This window comes from Neurospora tetraspora (assembly GCF_033439725.1).
Source record: "Neurospora tetraspora strain CBS 560.94 chromosome Unknown B0H65scaffold_2, whole genome shotgun sequence".
Lineage (NCBI taxonomy): Eukaryota > Fungi > Ascomycota > Sordariomycetes > Sordariales > Sordariaceae > Neurospora > Neurospora tetraspora.
This window is the reverse complement of record NW_026944384.1, coordinates 5055812-5082124: the sequence shown is the minus strand read 5'-3', so window position 1 is coordinate 5082124 and position 26313 is coordinate 5055812. Positions and strand designations below refer to the sequence as shown.

The window sequence follows — 26313 nt, the reverse complement described above, 5'->3', positions numbered from 1 at the left end:
ATGGGGCTAAGGCCCAGGGGTTTAGTTTAGTTGCCGCCAAGCCGGTTGCATGCGGCTTACCGATGATGTAAGCCGATGCGAGCCCTCTGGTTGGTCAGGCCCCACTTGTTTGCCTGCCCCGCGCCGTCTGGGCTCTGTTATCCCATGTACTATAAAACCCTATTTCGATTGTACCCTTCTAGTATAGTCTTCCTTCTTACTTTCCTTATTAAATATAGCATTTTAACCTTTTGACTGCTCGCTGTGCTTAACTCGTTCAGAACCGTTATATTATATTTGACTCTCTTTTTAAGTTAATACCATCGCCTTTCTTTCGTAGGCACGCCCGAAGAGTCTCTCCCTTTCGTTATTCTCGCCTCCTCTAATAATAAATCCTCGCCCTACTTATATTATAATATTTTAGTAACCGCTCCCCTAGATCGCTTAGTCAATTAATTCTTAAGAATGCCAACGATAATTTATTTCCCTTACTAAATAATTAATTATTGAGATCGCTAATTTTAAGACCTCGGCCTCCTCTCTTCCCGATTGTTACGAACTTTAAGCGATGACACGGGCCAACCAAGCCACCGGGAACACAACAGCCACGTGAAGGCTGGGTGGTGTAACCTTCCCAGGAATAAGAGCCAGGATCGGAACAAGGAGGGCTCACATCTACCAAGACAGGCTCATGGGACAGTCAAGAGCTCATAAGCCGAGAAGAAGCTCATGAGACGTCTGAAGGCTCATGAGCCAGTTCACGATCAATGAGCCAGACACATGTAACTAGAATCACCAGAGTATAAAGGGACAACTGGAGAACTCAGATTGTCAGATAGTTCGACAGTAGTCAATAGACCATCGTCATCAGAGGCACGTATAACGATACTTGTTGTGAACCTTTTGGCTTCACCGAACTGCACCTGATAGTTTACTTCCTTCAGCTATCTCATTTAGGCAGATCAGACTGCCGTTCGTCACACGATTCGCTTACTTTACGAAAGCTAATCCTTCCCTACTTCGAAAGATTTTTAGGGAGTAAAGAAAAGTTTGAAACCTAGGTTTTAAGCACGTAGGCTAAATTCTATATAGATAGACCAATTATTAGCGATTTAAAAACGTAATTTTACTATCTACTCGCCTACCTATCACCTGTTATTAAGAAGCTACTCGTTGCCTTCGCCGTCTACGGCCCTCGGTTTCCCTATAAGCTTATTGAAAAGCTTAAACTTATATACGGGGACCCCAATACGGTTAAAAGAGCTAATTAAGAATTTTACTAGCTATATTAAAAATCCGGCTCTAGGGACTCTATAGCGGCCTTTATCGTTCAATTTAAAGAAGTCCTTTACCGTATTCGTATAAATTCTTAGTCCGACGCCGCTAAAGTTAGCTGATTTACCGCTACTTTAAATATCGATTGGAAGCAATAATTCTCCGACCGAACCGATATACCTAAGTAATATTCCTAATTACTTAAATATCTCTATCGTTTTAATAATAATACTTTTCATTTAGCCTCCTCCTTATTGAAGTAGGCCCTAATTAATAATAACGTTAATAATCCTATAGATACTTCTATTAATACTTTAGTAACTAAGCCCTTATTACCGTCTTAGAAGTAAAAGAATAAGTACAAGAAGGAGGGTAAGTATACGAACTATAAGAATAGTTCCTACTAATTTAAATAATACAAATAGAAGATAAAGATAAATAACGTTTAATATAACCTAGTAGGGGTTCAAATAGTTACAATAGTAATAATTAAGAAGAAGAGCTCTTAAATTGAATAAAAAGATCTTATTAGAAACGACCCTAATAAAACTATAGGTAGGAGAGCACTTTATACCCGAAAGGAAGGGTCCCTATAGTTTACCCGGACGCTATCTACTAATTAGATAGATAAAACCTTATAATAATACCTCTTATCGCGTAGTTAGCGTAATACTAGTATTTATTACAATATGTAACCGTAGGAAGGTAATAGATATTAGAGTTTGTAGGTATAAAAATTATTAAGGCTGTTCTTTAGCGAGGGAATAAGAAGGTAGCTGATTATTAGTAGGAGAAGTAAAATAATACAAAGTATTGGATAATAGCCTTAATTCTGATTATTTCCGTTATAGATTACTAATATAATACAGCAAAAGAAAGCTCCAGATTTAAGCAAAATCTAGAAATATCCCTTAATTTAATTTTAGTACTAAACTATAGCGTAGCTCTATAAGGGTAGGCGATAGGCGTATCGTTACTGATTCGGGTAAGAAGTAGGTAATTATATAGCATTTATTTAGGGGCTTAATATAAATACTTTTCTTAATATTATTGATTTTCCCTATCTACGAACATTTAGTATAGGTGCGGTTGTACTAGATTTTAGTCTTTTTCGTTTTTATCTTATATAGTAGGCTTAGGGGAATAGGGGAGTAATATTATATGGTTAAAGCCCAGGGGTTTAGTTTAGTTGCCGCTAAGCTGGTTGTATGCGGCTTACCGATGATATAAGCCGATGCGAGCCCTTTAGTTAGTCAGACCCCACTTGTTTGCCTGCCCCGCGCCGTCTGGGCTCTATTATCCTATATACTATAAAACCCTATTTTGACTATACCCTTCTGGTACAGTCTTCCTTCTTACTTTCTTTGTTAAATATAGCATTTTAACCTTACGACTACTCGCTGTGCTCAACTCGTTCAGAACCGTTACATTAATAAATAGATGCCGAAGCTTGAACCGAAATCGGTAGCTGGGTAGTCCCAAACTGGTCCCTAGGTAGTCCCCCCTACTTTTTAACGCTAAGTAAGCCCAGCCGCCTAGTTTAGCCGCCTAGCCTAGCCTAATATACCGTACATATTACTGCCTAACTGCCGCCGTCATCGCGCGCTCTATATTAGCGATCGTTAGTTTTATATCATTAAATAAAGTTATCACGAAATTTTATCTTAGTATTAAATAACTGATTATAGTATTTATTTATTATCTTTATCATTATTTCGTATACTATCCTCGACTTTATTATATTTATTAATATATTGCCCGCTTACTACATATTACGTATTCGCTTATGTAAGTTAGATTTCTAATTTAATTAATTAAAATAATTAACGTTAATGGAATTTAATTAGAATTATTAATAAAATACCTTTGAATTTAATTCGAATAATTATTCCTAAATAGAATACGACCCCGCTAGTCGACTTTTAATTACTATTAGTCCGCCGCCATTGATACGAACGATCGAAATTAAAAATATAATTATTATCCCCTAGCGAATGCGCCGCCCGACTAGTAAAGTTACAATTATTATTTATATCCTTTAATTATAATAATATGATTATTATATTCGATGCGCTATAAAATTACGCTATAGAATAAGATTTTACGGTTATATTATATAATTAGATAAAAAATAGGAAGAAAGGAAAGCAGGGGGTTGTTAAACGAATTAATTATTATTATATATATAACCGCATTTATAAATCGATTAAGTAAAGTATGCGAAATACTACTTCGAAGCGGTTCGACTATTTATATTAAATAAAAATTATATTGAAGAAGAAGCAAGGTAATTAATAATCTACTAAAGAGATTAATAATAGTTATAATTATAACGTTGATATTACTACCTTTATTAATAATATTGTTTATTAATAATAGATTCGTTAAAATTATAAAAAAGCTATTAATATTATTGTTAAAATGTTATTTAATATCGCTAAAATAATTCTCGTTAAATTATTTATAATTTAAATAGTATTCTAAATCCTAAAATAGAAGTAGAAAACGTTACTTTTATTCAACACGCTAATAATAACAGTTTAATATTAGAACTTCGTAATCTTCGAATCTCTATTATTATTTAAGAGATTTTAAATATTTAAAAGCGTATTTATTATATAAAGTATAATCCTTATTCTTCAACGAAAATAATTATCGATTTTTTAAAATAGTATAAGAATATATATGGTATCGAACACTTTATTAACTATAATTTACTTTTTTTCAACAAATAGAGAATATTACGAATATTTTAAACTTTCGATTAATATATAGAAATATAGAAGAAGAACCCCTATATATTACTAGTAAATAATATATAGAAAGTAAGTATTACCCTTATTATTATTATTCCCCTTATTAATTCTAATTATTCGGATTTAGGGGTTTTTAATACTTATGTTTAAGGTTTTTTATTAATAATAATTAACCCCCTTTTTTTTTTTTAAATAAATTAACTACTTCAACATATTTTTATTTAATATTATTAATATTAATACATTAAATTATAATTTTAACGTTAACTTTAATCTCTTAAATAAAGAGAAATAAAAAGACTTTAAATAGTAATTTTATTACTTAAAAAAAATCCAAGAAGATTATAAAATTCCTAACCCTATAATACTTATTACTAACTTCAATAAAGGGTTTAAGAAGGCCGCTATTACTACCTACCTAAACGTACTATACTAATTCTATATATAATACATTATAAATAATATAAATTACTATATTAAGAAGAAATAGGTTTAATTACCTTTTAATAACAGGAATAATAATAGTTATAATTCTACCTCCAATGTTGACCTTTTAAATCTCCCACTAACGGTCCAAAATTTAAATAGTAATAATTCCGATCCCCCGTTATACAGAGGCCCCGCAACGGCAATCGATAATAAAATTAATAACGAAGTTACTAATAACGAATATATTAATAATAATTTAAAGGAAAATAATCCGGAAGAAGTTAACAATACCGCCGCCGCCAACCATTTTATTCAATAACTTAATAATAAATAAGGAATTTATAAAATAATTAAGAAATTAATAATTAATATTATTATTCTACGCAGCTATACTTATAATATATTAATTTCTAACCTTACTCGTTAATTCGATTTAAATATATATAAAGGTTTTTAAATAGCTTAAAAGTAAATAATTTATACGGATAATAATAATTACTTCAAACGGATATAGTATTTAATAACTTACAAATTTAAATAATAGATTCGTATATATTTAATACCCCCCTCCCACTTCTTCTTTATAATATATTATATACCTTTTTCACTAATACTTTTTATTTATTTATAATTCTTTTTGCTTACTTCTATATATATTACCTTTTATAAATTAACGAACTTAGGAATTATACCGTCTTAAAATATAGGAATTTTAGTATTAAAGTAATTAGTAGAATCGAATTTATATATAAGGCTATTAAACGCCTCCTTAAAAACCGTTTCTCTTCTTTAAACTAATTATATAAATATATACGCTCTACCTACTATTCTCAAAAAGAAGTATTCAAATTATAATATACTATAGTAAAGTAATCGTACTTATATAAATATAAGAAGGTAGGAATGTTCAATAATTTAATATTAAAGGTAACGCTATATACCTTCAAATTTATATAGTATTAATACTATTATATTTATAATAATTAATTTAAAAGTTTATATTAAAACCCAAATATTAATTATAAAGAAGTATTTATAGTTTAATATAGTCTACCCTATAAGTACTTTATATTACAGCTCTTATAAATAAATCCCCCGTTAATACTAACTATAGAGGATATAAATATACATTAGTAATTAAAATTAAACGGCGGTACTAGGTTAATTAAAGTTAAATAATATATTTATACAATTTAAAACTCTACCGCCCTATTTAACCGCCGACAACGAATAATTATCTTTAATTCAAATTTTATAAATTATATACGTAGAATATTAGGATAAAATTTTATAAACCTGGAAATTTACGAACTATATAATTTCGAAAGTAATTAAAACCTATATTACGGGGCGAGAGGGCACCATTAGGGGTAGGGTAAAAAATATATTATTATACGAAAGAAGAAAAAGGAAATATATATAGAGGATTAATTATATAGGCAAGAGCTTAGTAAATTAATCCGTACGCGCGTACGTAAGGTTATACGTAATTAAAATATATAATTAATATATAAACATATAATTTTAAATTATAGTACTAATTCTAATATAATATATATATAATTAATATAGTATAATTATATTATAGGTTAGCTTTATAATACTATCCGCCTTTAAAAGAAGTTTATAAAATTAAAGAAAATCTATATACGTATAATAATAAATTTAACCCTTTAAATCTAATATTTTTTTATAATTTATAAATTACGTCCTAAATAACTTTCTCAATTATATATTTATTAACCATCGTATAATCCTACTAAATATTAAATATAATTTATCTTCTACCTCCTTATTAATTATTATATTTATTTTAATTATTATAATTGAATCCAGGAGTAATTTCGTTATATTAATAACGGAGGCACCCTTTCGGAAGCGGGCGGAACGGCGCTATAGAAGCTTAGGAACGGGGACGGGGGTTAGAAAATTAGGGGCGGCTAGAGAATTAGAAGCGAAGCGATATAAAAAGCTCTAAAATTTTGGAAGGACTAATTTACTTAAATTCTTATAATGAAATTATTATAAGCAGTATTTATAATTAATAATATTATTAATAGGTTCCTAAATTAAATTTCCAATCTTCTATTAAACGTAGTAATATTAATATAAATTACTTTTTAATTAAATGTAATTAATAAATTCTTCGAACGCCTATTTCTTATATTTTTCGTAATTATTTATTCAAATTATAACGCATTTATTATTTATTCTAATAACCGATAACGTATTTTATTTAAATAATCCTTTATTAAATTACGGTTATATTATAGAAATGTGGAAACTTAACGAATACTTTATATTAATTAATCGGGCGAAGTAAATAATATAAAATTCGGTTCGAATAATTCTAAATAATCCCTCCTAACATAATAAAAACTTTGTATAGGGGTGGCCGTTTATAACATTTATTATATTTAATAAGATTATATTATTAGGCTAGTATTTAGGAGAATTTATACGTTTTTTATTAGTATTATCCTTATATCGTTCTTAAGTATAACGAATTTATTAAATTATAAAATCCTAAATTTTCTAAAAGTAATTTACTAATCCAAAAAAGTTTATAATATTCCTTTAATTAAGCCGGTAATAAATTAAGAGGGAATAATATACGAAATTCAATATTTATTTAAGGGTAATAACAATAATTAACGAAAAAGGGGGAGACGCCTACTAACGAAAATATAGTATTATTATTAGCGAATTCCGTAATTACTAACTATTTTATTTAGTCCATTTATATTTAATCGATATAAAGCCGTAAGAATTATTTTATTTCTATATTAATTCTTCCGGTCTAAATATTAATTTAGGGGTTAATATAAAAACGCCATTTCTAACACTTTATAAAATAATATAACTTAATTATAAAAGCTCTAATCTTTAATAGTTAGGATAAAGGTTCTTAGACCTTTATCCATACCTAATATATAATTAAATATAATATAACTTCTAAACCTTCCTCTTTTTCTTAAAATTATTATTTACTTTATTACTTTACTAATTATATTATTAAATCGTAAAACCTCTAATATTTATTCTGTATTAAATAATAATTATAATTATAAAATTGTATTAATCTTTTAATTTTTATTTTAAACTATATTAGTTAAACGACCGACGGCGCGTTCGATTTTCAATTACCCTCTTTATTACTATATTTTATTACGACAACGACGAAAAGATTTTATAATAGTAACGAATTTAAATACTCGTAAAATAAAATACTAACTAAATCCTTTACTAGATACTCGTTATTAAATCCGTTAAATTATTATATACTATTAATTTAACGATAGATTTATTAGCCGAAACGCTAATTATATTAAAGCTTTCTTTAAGAGATTAATTATAATTAAATCCTTTTGGAATTTTAGATTTATAAACGTACTTTACTCCCTTTTATCGATTATTTCCTTCTTTAAGTAACGAATTTAAATATTCGCTTTTCGAATAAAATGATTACTCTTCAATAATTAAATAAACCCTTATTTAAGCGCGTCTTTCGACCGCTCTTATAAATTAAACTATATCCTCTTATTAATAAATTAATTACGAGCGATATTTTCAAACAACTAATTTTAACGGTAAATTTTTATTTATATATTAACACTTCTATATCTTTCTAATAATTTTTACCCGTTGTACCCTCTTTCGAGTAACTTTTAATAATTAAAAATTACCTTTCCGCTATTAAATAATTCTTATTAATAACGAGGACATTATTATTTCTTCTAGTAGCTATTTAATTTCCTTTACGGCCCGCCTAATAAATTTCTTATTTATATTAATAACTCCTTCCTTCTTAATATTTCTAATCCATATATTTCTAATTACTTCTTCTCGTCAGAATTAAAAATAGATTTCTTAATAATTATTTAACCTTCTTTACGGTCCGCCCTACTCTTTTTTAAACGGCTTTTATAATAACGAGGATATTATTTTTTATTCTTAAATTATTAATTTTTTCTATGGTTTATTTAATACTTTCTCTACATTTCTCTAATAACTTCCTAGCTGTAATTTCTTTTAAACGGTTATTATTATTAAAGACCTTTCCCCTCCTACTTCTTCCCGCCAGAATCAAATTTCTAATTTTTAAAATCCTATTACTAATAATAAAAACGTTAAAACTTTCCTTAGTAGCCGCCCAACTTCTTTTATAATTTACCTAAAACCTTCCTAACCGTCTCCTTTCTTTTAAATAAATTTTCATCAATATTACTACTAATTTTCCCTATTATAATCCTTTTCTCTTACTATAATTCATTTCTATCATAATATTCTAATATTATATATTAGAATTAATTAAATTACCCTTTAAAAAGTAATTTTATTATGAAAAGAAAGATTTTAAAGAAAAGGCTTATTAACTAATCCCCCGTAATTTAATTTTAGTAGCGAAGGGTTTAAATTTTCTATTTTACTTTCTTTAGTATATTATAACGCCCTTTAATACGGTTTAGAAATTCTAACGAATATAGAAATAACCGTTTTCGATAAATTAAGCGTTTTCTTCCTTAAAATTCCCTTCAAAGAAAAATTAAATCTAAATCCTTTATTTGAAAAATAGAAGCATTCCTTTAAATCTACCTTTATATTTATAATTTTAATAATTTAAACGGTCGTTTCTATCGAACTTAATAATAATAACAATCCTTAATTATATTACCGTTCTTAAAAGAACCTTACGTATTATTAAGTAATACTTTTAAATTAATTGGGAAGTTATTAGAACCGCCCGTAAAGCAATCCGTAAATTAGAACCCCCTTTAATAAAAATTCTATTTTTAAAATTATTTATATTTAAAATTCCCTTAGTTAAATATTTTTATGAAAAGTATAATATTTGATTTTTGCTCTGAAAGCGCCCTTTCTATTTATATATATTTAAATACGTATAAATTAAAAATATAAATATAGCTTTTTAATTAAAACAATTACCCGCGTAACGAAAATATTATTACTTTTTTTAACAGCCGCCTAACTTCCCCTATAGTTTGCCCCCTTTCGCTAACCCTTTCTATAATTCGACCGCTAATTAATACCCTAATTAATAACCCCTTTAACCGTTACCCTCCTAACGAAGACATTATTACTTTTTCTAATAGCTGCTTAAATTCCCCTACAATCTACTTTTTAATAATAGTAATAATCATAATTCGTTAATAAATAATTTTTTTTATAATTCGTCCCGCTTCGTTAATTTTCTTTATAATTCGCCCGCTATTAAGAATTTTAATAATTTTTCTTTTAATACTAATTTTAATATTATTACTTTTAGTTCCAATTCTAATTCTAATTTTAATTCCCGCCCTGGACCCCAACCCCGTTTCTATTATTCCCAAAATAACAATAGTATTACCAAATCTAAATCGGCTTTTGACTCCTTACCTACTTTCTTATTACTATATTTATAGCGCCGCTTTTACTTTAAGAAACCTCTTCTTCCTTCATTTAAATAAATATAAATATTATTATCCTTCTATCGTAATTTACGCTAATAAGAATAAAAAGAAAATATCTTCTATTAATAATATAAATTAATATTTAATAAACTTCGGAGTTTTTAAAACTTTTATAAGTAAAATACTTATCATAATTTCTATAATCTAAAATCGTTACCCTTTTTCTTTATTTCTTTCCCTTTCTTTATATTATTACTCCTAATAATCCTCTATTTTAATTTTTAAACGGTTTTAGTACTTTTAATTTACCGCGGTCTTTTTTTATCGTTTATTAAACCCCTAACGGCTCGTTACAACTCTCGCTAATTCTTAATATTCCTTACTACTTATTTATATAATAAATTCGCTTTTAAATTTCTTTATAGATTTAGTATATTTAATTTAGCCTCTTATTTTCTTAGCTTCTTATTTTTTTAACCTTTTACTTTCTCTCCTTTCCTTTAATTAATTATAATAATATTTTACTCCTATACTTTCGCTTCCTTAATATAAATTAGCCTTCTTAAATTACTTTCTAATTTCTCGAATTTAAATAAATTACCCCCGGCTTTTTAAATATATTTACTTTATTAATTTAATATATCCTATACCGCCCCGGAGTATCCCGAAGATTATAAAACCCGATTATGTTAAATAAATTTATTAGAAGAAATTTAAAGGATATTAGAAGAGATTTAGATCTTTTTAGAAGAGATTTGGACAGATAGGTCTATTAAAAATAATAATTTCTTTTTTTATAAATTAGTATTTAATGTAGGAAACCCCGTTTCTATTACCTTAGAGAATAATTTAATTTAATTATAAAAGCTATAATCCTTAATAGTTAAGATAAATGTTTTTAAACTTTTATTCCTACTTAATATATAATTAGGTATAGTTTAGCTTTTAAACCTTCCTCTTCTTATTAACATTATTATTTACTTTATTACCTTATTAATTATAGTATTAAATTGTAAGGCTTCCGATACTTATTCCATATTAGAGGTAGAAAGCGGAAATAAATTTATAAATAATAAATAATTCTTTATAAAAAGTAAATTAAAAATATAATATAAATTAAATACTTTTATTAAATAAAATGCTATTTACTAAACTATAAATTGAATAGATATAATTAATAACATAGTCTACGAATTCTTCCGCTTTTGAAATTATAATCGGAATATAATACTATATTTTAATTTAGTAGTCGATAATAATAATAATATATTTAAAGGTTTAATTAAGGTAAATATTTCCTAATAGTAGGGTAATAAAATCGATTATAACGTCTTTTTATAATATTAAAAATACGGCTATAAATTCAAAGTAATTAACGGAACCCTATTTTATTAATTTAATTTTTATATATAAGGAATAATTTTTATAAAAAACCTTTATATTATTAGATATACCTTCTTAATAGAATTTATATTATAAAATTTGTAAATAGCGTTGCGGTTAGGGTAGCCCGCGCCCGGAGAATTATATTAATAGTTAATTAATTGGAATTAGAATTCTTTATTATAAGGGTCAATAATGATTATATTCCGTTATTTCATAATATTATTGATAATATAATATTCGGAGAAAGTATAATAAAAAAACATTTTTAACCGTCAATAGTTATTAGCGTTATATTTTATTTATTAAATAAAATATTAATTTTTTTTTAAAAAGAATAGACGTTTTATAATTAGCCCGGATAAGGTCGTTAATTAATTTATTATTAAAATCCTCTATATTTAACAAATATAGTAAAAAACCGGCGGCGGGGTCTTCGACTTATAAAGGATTTAATAGAACCCTTTTATAAATAATTAAATAATTATCTTCGACGTTTACTAATTGGTTATTTAATTTATAATTTATTGTATTAGGGCGGAGGTTTTTAGAGCCTAATATATATTTAATTAGGAAGTTGAATTAGGATAAGACTTGAAACTACTATATATAGTAATAAATTAACTATTTATTAATTATAAAGGTTTATAGATTTTTATAATTCGTTAGGATATTAAAGGGTTATTAAACCCTTTTAAATTATAACTTCTATTCTTTTAATATTTTAATAATAGCGAGTAATTTTTTATTATAAACGTTATCATTATACTTTTAAAATATATATTTTATTAAAAAGTAAATTATCAAGTAGAGGATTCCGTTATCCCTATATTAGGAAAAAGTACCTCCTATAATTTAATTCAAAATATCCGTTTCGATCATTATTTTTTTAGTCTAATTATAGATCTTAAATATAAGATTTTCTATAAACGCCTTTTTAATATTTTAAAAGCCTATTAATAAATATTATTCTAAACCTAAATAGTATCCTTTTTAACAAATTTATATAACGGGGTTATTATAATCGAAAAATCTTTTATAAAACGCTTATAGAAATTCGCGAAATTTAAAAAGAATTATAAGGACTTTTTAAATTCGGGAATTTCCTAATTGGTAATTATTTTAATTTTTTATAAATTTATGTTAATCTTGCCTAATATAATAATTAAATCTAAATACTTCGTATATATTATATAGAATTCGTATTAATTAATATTAACATTGAAGCTTACTTTAATGAATTTATTAAATATATTATTAATATATTATGGATAATTTTATATATTATTGGAATAAATAAAATATTATTAATATAAATAGTTGTATAAACGTTACAAAATATCGTAAGAAATATCGTTAATATAATTTTCGAAAGCCCTTAGGGCGCTTTATAAATTAAAAAATATTATTAAAAATTTAAATAAATTAAACCGTATAATAAAAGTAACTAATTATTCGTAGCTTTATTTAAGATAAATATAATTAAAAGTAGCGATTATATTAAATTTAATAAAAATTTTAATATAGTAAATCGTATCGAAAATTTCTTTAATTAATAGTAAAGGGTAACGAAATTTAAAAATAACGTTATTAATACTTTTATAATTAATATAAATATATATTCTACCGCTTAGTCTTTTAATAAATAAAATCGGTAATTATATTTCGAATTAGGAAAGTTTAATACATTTCTTTTTAAAATTAATGTTAATTTATTTTTTAATAATATTAAATTCCTCGGGATTAAAAGTGTAATTACGAGAGGCGGGCGGCGTAATTCCCGGGTAGAATTCGAATTCAAAATTATAAAATCGAATAGGGGGAAGGATTTTAGCACTTTCCTATTTAAATATATTAATATAATACTAATATTATTTTGAGAATTTGGTTTAGATTTAGACCTTAATTTTAGGAAATTTATTAGCTTATTTATAAAATTTAATAATATCTTTTAATATAATTTTATTAACAGAAACGTTATTAATTATAAAATAGCTATTAATAACCTTTTTATAACGGGGAAAATCTTTATCCTTATTAATAAAATAAATAGAGTTGGCTATTTTTATTATATATAATATATTTTCGTTTTCCTTATTTATTAAAGTATCGATTTATTAATAAAAATAATTATTAAAGAATTATTTATACTTTTAACCTCTTCTTCCTAATACTTCTTTTATTATATCCTTTATTAAACCGTTATTAATATTTCTAAAGTTTAGGGCTCCTCCTTTCTCCTTTACTTTATTTTCTTCGACTATTCTTTTAATATCCTCCTCTATATTAGTTCGAATTATATAAATAACTTACAATCTATATTTTTCGGCCAATTAATTAAAATTCGGTACGGATAATTCCTTAATATTATTAAAATTAATAGGACTTTTAAGAATACTATAAAATTTAATCGGTATATAATAATTAATATTACTGGTATAAATTCCCCTAATTAATTAATAGGGTATTAGAAACACGTAGGGTTTAGTCAGGGATAAAACGCCGAATGTAAATATTTAATTTAAATTATTAAAAGTTTCATTAATAAATATAATTTCTAACTGGTTAGTAATTTAATTTTCAAAGTAGTTAAATTATTAATAAGTAACCCTTTTTATAATTACAGAAATAAAAAGACGGCGCGTAAATTCCGATTATAATAATTGTTTTAATTTCCCCTCGTTAGAAACCTCTTTATAAAAAGGCTTTTTATATATAAGGCGCGTACCGGTAATATTAATTGGAAATATTAGAAAGGCGTACCGTTTAATTAATAGAATATAATAAAGATAAATTAAAATTCTACGAAGGAAATAATTGTATTATTTATAAGTAGGGCCGAAATAGAGGGAATTACTAAATTCATCGATATTAGGAATATAGTAAATTAATTCAAAGTAGCCTAAAATAATAGGGTTATTCTCTATTAAATTATAAATAAATAGGTTAATAATTTTATAATAAACGTTTATTTATATCGTTAGTTTTAAAGAATAAATAATATGATTTTTAATATAACCGTTAGCGAAATAAAGGAATTTAAGCGTTATTAATTTAAAATAAGGGAATTAATAATAATAAACGAAATAACGGTTAATAAAATTAAGGGTAATATAATTATTATTAACGAAAGCGGAGTAATATAATTTATACGGTCTATAAAATAGGTAAATAAAAGAATTTAATAAATTAGAGTATTTATAATAATTACCTATTAAAGTGTATTGATTTTTATAATATTTAACTATATAAAGATAAGCCCTTATTTTCTTCCTTATTTTCTTCCTTATTTTATAAATTAATACCTCTAAACGTAATTTAGTTAGGAGGTTATATATTTCCTTAATTATAAATAGAATTATTTTCGTCGTTTAGAATGGGGCTAACAAAATCGGGTAAGTAAATAAGAACCGGGTAATAATAATTACCGGAGCCGAGGGTACCGGGAGCTAGAACGCTTATTAATATATTTATAAGAAGAATAAGATTTATAATATTAATTTAATAATTATTATGATTATAAGGACATTACTAATTATAATTATATTATCCTTAAGCAGGTTATTAGCCGCTATTATTACTATTACTACTATTATTATTATTATTATTCCCATTCTTATTTTCATTCTTATTTTTATTATAATTAAAAGGCTTAACCTCCTTCTTAAAATTAATATAAGAACGGTATTTAATTAAGAAGTAACCCTTTTTATTATAGCGAATATATATTTTATTCTTTATACGGAATTTAAATACCTCGTTATTAATTATACGAAAAAATTAAATATTGGAAGCGGATATAGTATTAAAATTTATGATCTTACTACCCTAATTAAAATTAATTTCGGGGGCAGAAATATTGATATTAGTACTAATAATAATAATACTAGTCTTATAAAAGGGGTTAATATTCTTCTTAAATTAATCTTCATCTTTTAAATTCTTAATTAAATTATAAACTTTAGTAAATTACTTCTCGTGTTTATTATTAGTAGACTAATTATTCTAATAAATAAAAGTAATATAAGTATATTCGCTAATCCCCTAATAAAGATAGTTAATTTTTATATTATTATTAAAATTATAACGGTTTATAAAGAAGGTAAACTTCTCATCGAAATCTTATTACTTTATTCCTTTAATTATTTTTAATTCCTCTAATTCGTAACGAAAATAAATAATAACGTTAATATTATTATATTTTTTATCGAACTTATCGAGTAATTCGAAGGCTATATTCTATTTAGCGGGCTCGCTAATAAAGATCTTATTAAATTCAATTTTAATAATTTTAAAAGTAAGGCCTTTAATAGAACGGGCAATTAACGAGAATTTAATACGTTCGGTAATAAAAATCTTTGATTTATTAATTTAAATGAATTTAATATGGAAACGCTAAATATAATATTTAGTAATATATTTAATAAAAATACTTTTACCGTCGAAAGCGGAAAATATAATGATATATAATACTGATTTATAGTCGCTATCGTCGTTAAAAATTATTATTTCGAAGTCCTTATTGTTATTAGGATTTTCGGGGGGCGGGGGCGGAATAGTAGCTTCGGGTTTAAAAATAAATTTAATTTTAGAGGCGGCGATAAAATATTAATAAAATTTATTAATATATTTTCAATATTTATTATATTATTTTTTATATACTTTTTTAAAATTAGTACGGAAGTCGGTAAATTCTTACTTTAAAATAATAATATCGTTATTAAAAATATTAACGGTATTAGAATAAATATTATGAATAATTTTGAATTTGTCGGCGTAGTTATTACGGAGGTTATTAATAATTTTATTATAATTTTTAATTACTTTTTACGTATAAAAGAGGGTTTAAATTTAAATTATAGCGATATTATTATTGTAACGCTTAATATTATAAAGTATAATAGTAAATTTAATTTCGGAAACGGTAAGTTCCTTTTATACTTTTTATATTTAAATATAGGCGGCAATAATATCGTTATAGAAGAGGCAATCGAAAATTTTAAAAATTATTTAAAAAATAAGAAATTAAATAAAATTAAATACGTATTTAATAATAATATTAATTTAAATTATTTAATTATTAAAGGATTTGAAAGTTTACGTAACGTTAAAATAATATTTTTAATTAGCCGGGTTTAAAATAACGAATGTGCCGATTATAATAATAGTGAAAAAGATATTAATTACTAAGGAAATATATAGGATGATATCGGATATTAAGTGTTAAATTAATACGTTAGGTAAATAAAAGGGAAAAGAGAGTACGAATATTTAATAGTAATATTCAATTTAATAATTATTTAACTCGAAGTTGAAAATTATAATATAAGGTTTTAATTATTTTAATATTGAATTTTAATTAATTTGAATCAGTAATATTAAATTAATAATATTATAATAATTAAAAATTAATTATAATCGCTCTTCCCTTAAATAAGCGCGCGTAGCGTAATAATAAGATATAATAAATCATTATGGAATAAAAGGGTATTATTAGGGGTAGGGTAAAATATACGTTATTATATGAAGGAAAGAAAAGGAAGTATACGTAGAAGATTAATTATATAAACGAAAGTTTAATAGGCTAATCTATACGTATATATATACGGCTATACGTAATTAAAATATGTAATTAATATATAAGTATATAATTTTAAACTATAGTATTAGTTTTAATATAGTATATATATAATTAATATAATATAATTATATTATAAATTAATTTTATAATAGCCTGCCCGCTTCATTTACCGCCGCCTAGTTTATTATTGCGGTACCTAATATTATTATATTTATTAATTATAACCGGTATAATAACTATTATATATTTTCTTACAATAAACCGCCCCGCTAGGTAATATAATAAAATATTTAAAAAGGAACGAGGAAAAGAAATATATAAAGAAGAAATATATAGAAGGGGGGTATATAGAAGGTATTTCGTATTGATATGTTATTTAAAAGGATTTATAACGAACTGTTACTAAAGTAATTAATAATACGATTAATAATACGGTTAAAATTATTATAATACAATTAATTCTAGCGCTAACACCTTCTCTAATATTATTATAATTAATTCTAATTTTTTTATAAAGGGCTTTAACGCCCTCTCCATTTCCCTATCCTTAAATTTAGTAGTAATTACTAATTTAGTAATAATTATTTTACAATTATATATTAATTTTTATTAATTCTAACCAATTTAATTATATGGTAGTAACGCTTATTAAATAACTAATATTAATACCCTAATCCTAATTAAATTAGAATTTCCCTCCCCCTTTTAATTAATAGTAGAGAAACTTATAAAATTAAATTATACTAATAACGTAACATAATCGAACTTTAATCGATATAAGACTATCTTTAATACTTTATTCTTAATATATAAGGGTTCTCTAATACTCTAAGTAGTATTTATACAGCGGGTATTAAAATTAGGGTAGGTACGTATATTTTGGGTAGTAAATATAGTATATATAGTAAGTGTAATATATATAATTACAATAGGGCTAATATAGAAGATAATAATATTATTAGTAATTGTAGTATTAACTTTCTTAGTAGTAAATAATTAATTAGATTAATGATTTTAAATACTCTTACGTAAAAAGAATATATAAAAGACGTAGATTTAACGATGCGCGGCCGTCGATTGTATAGCCTCAATTGTACGGTGTGTTAGGCTGGGCTAGGCGGCTGGGCTGGGCGGCTGGGCTTACTTAGCCTTAAAAAGTGGGGGGGACTACCTAGGGACCAGTTTGGGACTACCCAGCTACCGATTGCGAGCTTGAACGATGTCTGTTCCGGTAGGTAGTATCGAAGAAAAAAGAAAATTGACGATATTCCCGGTGCGTACATAAGCATATCTACAGTAGGCCTCGGAGGTTGTGTTCATCTTTCTTTTTCCCACAACGGTTGAACTGAATCGCCATCTGGACTTTCAAAACAGCCTCTGTTGCGTACTTGTGTCATTATCACCCCGCAAAACTTCCCAGGGGGCGGCGATTGAAACGACAAGAGTTCTGGCCCAACATCGCCGAGCTCTCCAAGCTCTGTCAGGCGAGCGTACCTGCCAAGTGTTGTTCCGAGCGTTTTGCATCACACAACATTTGCCCCTCATCCCATCTTTTTTTTTTTTCTTTTTTTTTTTCACTCACTTCCCCAAACCAAACTTTCAGTTTTTCTTCACCAACAGCACACATCCCTTACATTGTCAACAACACGAACTCAAGGGAGGACGTGGCATCACCAACCAACCGAAAACCAAAAGAACCAACATAACAAGCCTTCAACCAACAACCCGTCCAAACCAACAAACAACCGAACCTCCCACCAAAAAAATGGCCTCCCAAGAGCAAGCCCCCCGACAAGCCCCCCCAACAGTCGAAACCTCCGACCTCACCTACACCTTCCCCGACCGCTCCAACGGCGTCTCCAACATCACCTTGTCCCTCCCGCCTCGCTCGCGCACTTTGCTCATCGGCGCCAACGGCGCCGGCAAGACCACGCTTCTCCGCCTGCTAGCCGGCAAGCGTCTCGCGCCCGCCAACACCATCAGAGTGTCCGGCGTGGACCCGTTCAAGGACGGGCTCGAGGGCGTCACCTACTTGGGACTGGAATGGGTTCTGAACCAGATTGTCAGGACCGACATTGGCGTGGTTGAGTTGTTGCGGTCCGTGGGCGGGGACCATTACCCTGAACGCAGAGATGAATTGGTGTCGGTGCTGGATATCGACACCAACTGGCGGATGCATGCCGTCAGCGACGGGGAGAGGAGGAGGGTGCAGCTGGCGATGGGACTGATCCGTCCCTGGACGGTTCTTCTGCTGGACGAAATCACGGTGGACTTGGACGTCTGGTCGCGGGCGCAGTTCCTGGGTTGGTTGAGGCGGGAGACGGAGACGAGGGAGTGCACGGTTGTGTACGCGACGCATATTCTGGATAATTTGGCTAGTTGGCCGACGCACCTTGTGCATATGCACTTGGGGACTGTGAAGGGGTGGGGGAAGGCGGAGGAGATGTTGAAGGAGGTCGAGGATGGGAAGAATGTCGTCGAGGGGGTGACGGGGAATAGCAGGCTCGGTGAACTGGTGTTGAGGTGGTTGAGGGATGACTTGGGGGCGAGAGGACCGAGAAGTCAGCATCGACGCGGGCCGGAGGGGTTGAGTTATAATAGCCCGGGATTGGGGGGGTATGGGTTGGAGGCGAAGACGAATAAGGAGGCTACGGATGGGCCTGGCTGCAACTGAGATGGGGGCAGTGATAGAGAGGGGGAAGAAAGAGAAGAAAGGGTTTCAACATGGCTGAAGGGGAGGAAATTTTTTTGTTTAGTTTTTTCCAGTTTTCTTGTATGCATGACAAAAAGGGGGCTTTAACATGATACCCAGGCGGCATTTAACATGGCGTTTTCAACACAACATAGCATAGACAGGTATAGATATAGGTAGTTTTGACAGAATCTGTTTCCTATGTACTGTATAGGCCATATATGACATGAACCGGCCTTCATCTACTGTTATGTCCCTTTTCAACGCCCAGAGAAATCCCCAAGCAACATCTCCACGCCTATTTTCAGCAACGTAAAGAGTAAACACATATCGTACAGTCTACGCATGCGATCCAAATCGTCTGTCAAATGGTATCAGTACAAGTACAATGGGCTTCATGAATCACTCATCTCCCTCCACGCATAGCCAATATCCGCATCCGCATCCGCCCCTTCTTTTCTTTTCTTTACTCCTTCTTCTCGGTCTGCTCCTCAGCAGCACCCTCCTCGCCCTTGACCAAGACATCCTTCTCCTCGAGAAGCTTGGCAAGCTCGCCGTTCTGGTGCATCGAGACAATGATGTCGCAACCGCCGACGAACTCCTTGTCGATGTAGAGCTGGGGAATGGTGGGCCAGTCGCTGTACTCCTTGATGCCTATATATGCATGATGATGCGCGCGCGGTGCACACCCACTACTTGTCAGCATTTCTGTCCTTCTTTATTTTTTCCCCTTTTTTTTTCTTTTCCCAACTGGTTGGTTGTGTAACATACCCTGCCTCAACTCGGCATCCTCCAAAACGTTGAAAGCAGCAAACTTGTTGGGATCAACGCCCTGCAGACCCAGAACCTGGATGCTGGCGCGCGAGAAGCCGCACTGGGGAGTCTCGGGGGTGCCCTTCATGAAGAGAACGACGGGGGCGGAGGCGACGGCCTTGTCGATGGCCTGGCGGGTCGCATCGGACAGGAAGCGGTTCTGGTAGAAGAGGACGGGGCGGAAGGCGGAGGAGACGGCCTTGGGCGCAATGGCCGGCCGGGATGCGGCGGCGAAGAGTTGCTGTTGTCAGGGCAGGAGGAGGATGTTAGTGTCGGTTACCACCACTTTTGCGGGACGACGGGACCTGAAGCGCAACGGCGGGGGTCTTGCTTACCCTCGAGAAAAGGGACCTGGTCAACATTTTGAAAAGGGTGGTGGGTGCGGTACTGGCTGCTAGAGAGTGACAAGGTGTTCGGCGCAAAGTCAGACAGACAAAAGATCACGGCAATGCGGACGGATGGCGAATGTCGGCGGCAGCGGCAGTGGAAACCGTTATCACGACTTTTTAGCGGCGATTAACTGGAGCTTCCCTGTCGGCCTTGTAATGATGTAACATTAGCGCTTCTGATAAACCCCATGAAGAGGGTTAGGGTTATACATGGTGTTTTTCGCACTTTCGGTCTTGACATTTGTCAGCCCGGGAGGAGGCATCTAGAATTTCAACTCAACATCCATCAACTTCTTTGGTGTTGATGGTCAATGATCAACATGCCTATTTTCGGTTACCACGTAGCCGTCCACGCTGTCTTGCGCATCGCATATCGTGGGTTCGGTACTGCCATGCACCGAAGCTCTCCCCAAAGTGTCGATTGCATCATATATTGTTTACTTGGTACCAATCGCATCTTCCATCACCTACCGCATCATGATTTCCCCCAGATCTGTTCCTGTCATTCATCCAATGCCTCGGGAGTCGTCACTTTGGCGCATCAGGTACAAAAGTTGACAATCCGTAACCTCACTCCTCTTGTCCTTACCCCGCATACCAAGCCTCTCCACCTTGCCCAGCTCCCCAACTCCCCCACAGGGCGGGCCGCTAAACGGGAGTGCGCCCAGGGTGCCAATTGGTGACAGGCACACCCTCACACACCCTCACAGGCCTGGAGCAACGTGAGCGGGAGAAAGGGAGCCTCGGTAGTCGCCGTATAGGTTCGTGTCGCGTGATGATGTTGCTCCCAATTTCACTTTGTCGATGATGTTTTCCGAGTCTCGATTGCTGTTCAGCTCTTGTGCTCAGTATTCCAAGATTAAGCTGAGATGCTCTGGATTCAGAAACGGAAAAGCTTATCATGAAGTCCTAGCATGTCTTATGATGTTTATCGCACATCACGATGGCTTCAGCTGTTAAATAGCCCTGAAGAGCCATGTCCTTAGATTTGAGGACTCAGCTGGAATTGATATTTTCACACTCAAGTCTTTGTCGGATATTCCAATTGCACTGTCCTGCAAGCATCAAGAACACCAAACCTCAAAAGAGTCAAAATACCACTGCACGGGCACCATCTCTATCCCCATTCATCCTTTACCCCACACCTCCAACGTAGCATTCTCAACTTCCCCATACTCCAAAGTCCCGAATACCCGTTTTATAAGTGGTCGGATATGTTCGTCACTCTCTTGCTCGTTTCATCCTTTCTGGTCGACATTTGCGAGCTTGCTGCTGCTGCAGACACTACCAAGGCCAGCAACCACCCATCATCACATTCACCCCTGAGACCATACGTCATTTACTGGGTGTCCCCTTTTCCGACCAAACAGTGCAGTGGCCCACGCCATTCGAAGAAACGTGGGAATTGGAAACGTGAACCGGCTGAGTGGATAGACTGCTGTGGATCGGTCCGGTGCCGTGTGACCGTTTACTGAAGAAAGTAACTCGAGAGGTACCTTCAAGGACATTGAACGACTGGAAGGTCAAAGAAAGGAATCACAATGGTTGGCCAACCGCCTCTTACCGGACTCAAGGTCCTGGAGTTTGCCGGTCTAGCTCCAGGTAAAGCTCATATCCATCTCTCACCTTGGTCCGACTTACACGGAGGCTTTCGGCCGAAACCCGGCCGATCGTCATATCTCACTTACACCTCACTTAGACATCACCATCACTTGAGAATGTCCCAAGACTAACGCTAAAACAGGTCCCTTCGCCGGCCTCCTCCTCTCCGACGCCGGCGCCTCCGTCCTGCGCATCGACCGCGCCGTCTCCGGCCCCGTCGCCCGGCAAGTCCCCGACCAACTAACGCGGCACAAATCCTCGCTGGTCGTCGACCTCAAATCTCCCGCGGGAGTCGCCCTCATCAAATCCCTCGCCGCTGTCTCCGACGTCATCATCGACCCCTACCGCCCTGGAGTCCTGGAGAAGCTCGGCCTAGGTCCCTCCGTTCTGTGTGAAATCAACCCCCGCCTCATCTACGCCCGCCTGACCGGCTTCCGGCGCGATGGGCGGTTCGCCAACATGGCCGGGCACGATATCAACTACCTGGCTGTGTCGGGCGTGTTGAGTCTGCTGGGGAGGCAGGGGGAGAAGCCGACGCCGCCGATCAACATCCTTGGCGACTTTGCCGGCGGCGGAGCGGTTTTGTTCCAGGGCATCTTGCTTGCGCTGGCAGCGCGGGAGAGGACGGGTAAAGGGCAGGTGGTGGAGGCGAATATCGTCGACGGAGCGAGCTACTTGGCTACTTTCAATCGGTTTGCGCTGAAGACGCCGGTGGGGAACGCGCCGAGGGGGGAGAACTTGCTGGATACCGGCTGTCCTTATTATGATACGTACGAGACTAGGGATGGGAAGTACATGGCTGTCGGGGCGTTGGAGCCGCAGTTCTTTAGGGAGTTGGTTAGGGGATTGGGGTTGGAAGGGCAAGGGTGGGAGGAGAGGAGGGGGGAGAAGGAGAATTGGCCGGAGCTGAGGAGGGTGTTGGAGCAGAAGTTTAAGACCAAAACGAGGAGGGAGTGGGGGGATGTCTTTGATGGGACCGATGCGTGCTGCACGGCTGTTTTTCAGTATGGCGAGATGGAGAGGGAGAGGGAGAGGTCGGAGGGCGATCAGAGACCGGTGGTCACGCTTAGGGAGACGCCTTGCTTGGCGGTGAGGAACGATGCGAAGGACGCTAGGCATGGGCAAGGGCCGGGCGTCAAGGGAGAAGCGTATGTGGGCATCCCGTTGAAGCCTGGAAAGGGAGGCGAGTCTGTCGTGGAGCAGTGGCTCGGTTGGAAGAAGGGTAAGGAGTTTGATGTTTTGAACGGGAACGCTGTCGCTATCAAGTCTAAGCTGTAAGGGGTTTTCACACGTTCAACCCTGACATCCCCATCCTCACCTAACCCTTGACCCTGAAAGCCTTTGAAGCTCTGTCCAAGCCACTACGTGGCGTGGGTTTGGTATGTGGCTGAGGCACGATTTGTGTTGGCTTTCGGAGACAACGTCGGACATTGTTCCGGTCACGGTGACACTCTCAAAACACAGTCCGGCAGACCGCAACTCGGAAGCCGAGACCGCATTCGAAACAGAATGATCGACCAAGGCTAAACACCAAATTTTTCGCCTTAAAGTGAGACCTGCATCACTGGTTCCGCAGGTTCGGGAGCAGAAGACTGCACTATCTCGACTCAGCTCGACTATCTCTTGCGCGATTGCTCGATGTGGCAACATGGACTGCGATGGATTTTCGGCTCTATCGGTGCATGCTGCGGACTATTTGACCAGCCAATCGCTCACGCTTCCGTCGTTGGACAGACGTCTCTTGTGATTGATCAATCTGAATGAATGGTCGGCGAAATGCCTCAGCGACGTCAAGCTGTTCCACTTACCTTTCCTCCACGTATACCGGTACTTCCACGCCACCGCACCGCACGAACATGTTGGTTGGGGCCACTGAGGACCTTGCTGGGTGCTGATGCCGGAGAATCAGAGATGGAGTTTAAACACGATGGACCCCAGCTTCCAGGAGGATCGCTTACTTCACCTTCTTCAACACTACCTATTCCATCCACCCAAACCATTCAGTCCGGACTTCGATCGTTGTTTGGCCGAAAACGAAACAAAAACCGCTGGTTTTCACCTTCAGCCACGCCACCTTGACCTAACGTGCGCCTGATCCTCACAGCGCCTCTGATCCTCGGTGCGTCGGAGTATCGCTCACGACTAAGACCGACCCCAGTCACCCCACCTCCGCGGAGTTTAAGCCGTCACGCCGTCGAAACCGTTCAACAGTGGTAAGTCGAAAGCCAGATGATTTACTCTCAACCACTCGTTGCTCTTCAACACTTGAACTCGAGACAATGGCATTCTAAGAACCTTTTGGTCATGAAGAGCCGTTCATTGCTTGGTCGTTCTTTGGAGGTTCAAACATGGCTCAAGCAAGGATGTACAAGGAGATTCACTGCCCGTCCAAGCGGCGGCATGATGCAAGCTGCGCCGTGTCTTTGATAAGAATGTCATATACGTCGCCTTTTGGTTCCAAACTCTTTTTCCTGAACGAGGATTATTCTTGGGTTTTTCTTGTCTGTCTGTCGTTTAGAGCTTCCAAGACCCAACCCCATTCTTATTTCATGGGGTCTCGTGGTCAATCTCGTGTATCTTTGATTCACTCATTTCTTCCCACCTTATGATCGCCACACCAAGCGATATCGCATTACTTATCAGGGGGCACTCGACTCAACTCGAGCCTCATAAACTCGGGATCTGCCGCTAGCTCCATACTCACATTGTCTCCAAGTTGGAGATTTTCAATAATTGTTCCTGAAGCCAAGCACAAGTGGCGAAGGGACAGGACGATTACGCGTTGCTCGGCAGGACCCGGCAGAACCCACGACCGCACATAAAGATCACAAGACGCCCTGTTTACTAAAGTTACCATGATGCGCAGCTTCACGCGCCATAGATCTCCACGCCAGCGAGTTAGCTGGTCATCAACTATCGACGACATGTCTAGCCTCCGACCGTGTTCGAGCACATCGTCCAGGGGACGGGACACTGGGTTCCCAGAGCCCTTCAATGGAGGTGCGTAAGCATGACATACATATGACTGCATCATGGACTTAACTAACACCACTATCAGATCGAAACACAACATTACCACACCCAGAAGCCAATATCGGACCCAACGCCACCCTCGGCGAGGATGACATCTCGACGGAAAGGGCACTCATGCGGGCCAGAAATTCGTTCCTAAAGGAGCCAACTTCAAGCCCAAACAACGCCGAAGGGTTCATGGACGGCATCAAGAACATGGAACGCATGGCTCGCGCGGCAAGAGGCGATGTCAGCCAAAGACTATCAGACAATGGCGCGGCATGGGGGACAACGACAGCAACAACACCAACAAAGGACAGCGATAGTGTCATGTCCGCATCATCAGGTGGCTCAGGCCCTCGACGACTGGAGACCCCGTTCGTGAACCGTGCACAGCCGCTCTTCTCACCGGACTCGCCGGAGTCCAAGAAGAGCACAAAGTCAAGGGGGAAGAGGGCATGGTTTGCCAGGAACGTATTGGGCAGGTCGTCTTGAAAGGTCTCGCTCGGCTTGCTTGACGAGGCTGGGCGGGCCGCTGATGTTGCGGCTTAGCCGAGCTTGGCACAAGCCATGCGGAGGATGATCGCGATATTATTCGTTTTATTCGGCCAGGGCGGAGGGTGGAGTGATTCACCAAGACGGCAGAGCAGTGCCGAGCCGAGCGGGGCCGGGGGAGCCGAATGCTTTCAAAGTTCAGACTCTTTCTTGCTCATCTCTTTTTGTTTTCAGCGTGGAGTTTTGTCCGGGGTTGCATAACACCTGGTTTTGGTTTGAAGGAGCGAGGGTAAAAAGGAGGCATTGTACAGCATATTGCAACACACCACAAAACGACTGGAGACGAATTTCTTTTGTACTAAAGCATGCATTCGAAAGGGAGCAATATTATTTGGGGTTTCTATCGTTTTAATTATGGATGTGTTGAGGAACTGTGAGAGAGCATGATATGAAGCTGGCTTCATGGGGGAACCAAATTGGATAAGCAACTTGGGAA

General features: G+C 33.9%; 4 protein-coding genes across 4 annotated transcripts; 3 read left to right on the top strand and 1 right to left on the bottom strand.

Annotated features, from left to right (window-relative positions):
- The first annotated feature begins 18341 nt into the window (after positions 1-18341).
- B0H65DRAFT_130258 (P-loop containing nucleoside triphosphate hydrolase protein) lies at positions 18342-19691 on the top strand. The gene has a single exon (XM_062820792.1). It carries the CDS (start codon positions 18580-18582, stop codon positions 19486-19488), a length of 909 nt encoding a protein of 302 aa, XP_062684970.1. The 5' UTR covers positions 18342-18579; the 3' UTR covers positions 19489-19691.
- On the bottom strand, positions 19685-20952 carry B0H65DRAFT_458667 (thioredoxin-like protein). Its single transcript, XM_062826418.1, has 3 exons — positions 20655-20952; positions 20278-20560; positions 19685-20160 (listed from the first exon to the last, which is right to left on the bottom strand). Exons 1-3 carry the CDS (start codon positions 20679-20681, stop codon positions 19973-19975), a joined length of 498 nt encoding a protein of 165 aa, XP_062684969.1. The 5' UTR covers positions 20682-20952; the 3' UTR covers positions 19685-19972.
- A 1190-nt stretch (positions 20953-22142) lies between these two features.
- Positions 22143-23606, top strand: B0H65DRAFT_129995 (putative alpha-methylacyl-CoA racemase). Its single transcript, XM_062820790.1, has 2 exons — positions 22143-22310; positions 22453-23606. The coding sequence occupies exons 1-2, from the start codon at positions 22250-22252 to the stop codon at positions 23586-23588; spliced, it is 1197 nt and encodes a 398-aa protein (XP_062684968.1). The 5' UTR covers positions 22143-22249; the 3' UTR covers positions 23589-23606.
- A 1559-nt stretch (positions 23607-25165) lies between these two features.
- Positions 25166-25817, top strand: B0H65DRAFT_420103 (uncharacterized protein; the record flags this gene model as incomplete). The annotated part of the gene is made up of 2 exons (XM_062824255.1): positions 25166-25310; positions 25369-25817. The coding sequence occupies 2 exons, from the start codon at positions 25166-25168 to the stop codon at positions 25815-25817; spliced, it is 594 nt and encodes a 197-aa protein (XP_062684967.1).
- Positions 25818-26313: the final 496 nt, after the last annotated feature.

Excerpts from the sequence above, each read along its gene's own strand:
- B0H65DRAFT_130258 (XM_062820792.1), top strand. The coding sequence starts at position 18,580 with ATGGCCTCCCAAGAGCAAGCCCCCCGACAAGCCCCCCCAACAGTCGAA.
- B0H65DRAFT_458667 (XM_062826418.1), bottom strand. The coding sequence starts at position 20,681 with ATGTTGACCAGGTCCCTTTTCTCGAGG. Across the intron at positions 20,561-20,654 it reads CCAGGTCCCTTTTCTCGAGG|CAACTCTTCGCCGCCGCATC; the intron begins GTAAGCAAGACC and ends CCCTGACAACAG. Across the intron at positions 20,161-20,277 it reads GGATGCCGAGTTGAGGCAGG|GCATCAAGGAGTACAGCGAC; the intron begins GTATGTTACACA and ends ATGCATATATAG.
- B0H65DRAFT_129995 (XM_062820790.1), top strand. The coding sequence starts at position 22,250 with ATGGTTGGCCAACCGCCTCTTACCGGACTCAAGGTCCTGGAGTTTGCC. Across the intron at positions 22,311-22,452 it reads GTTTGCCGGTCTAGCTCCAG|GTCCCTTCGCCGGCCTCCTC; the intron begins GTAAAGCTCATA and ends ACGCTAAAACAG.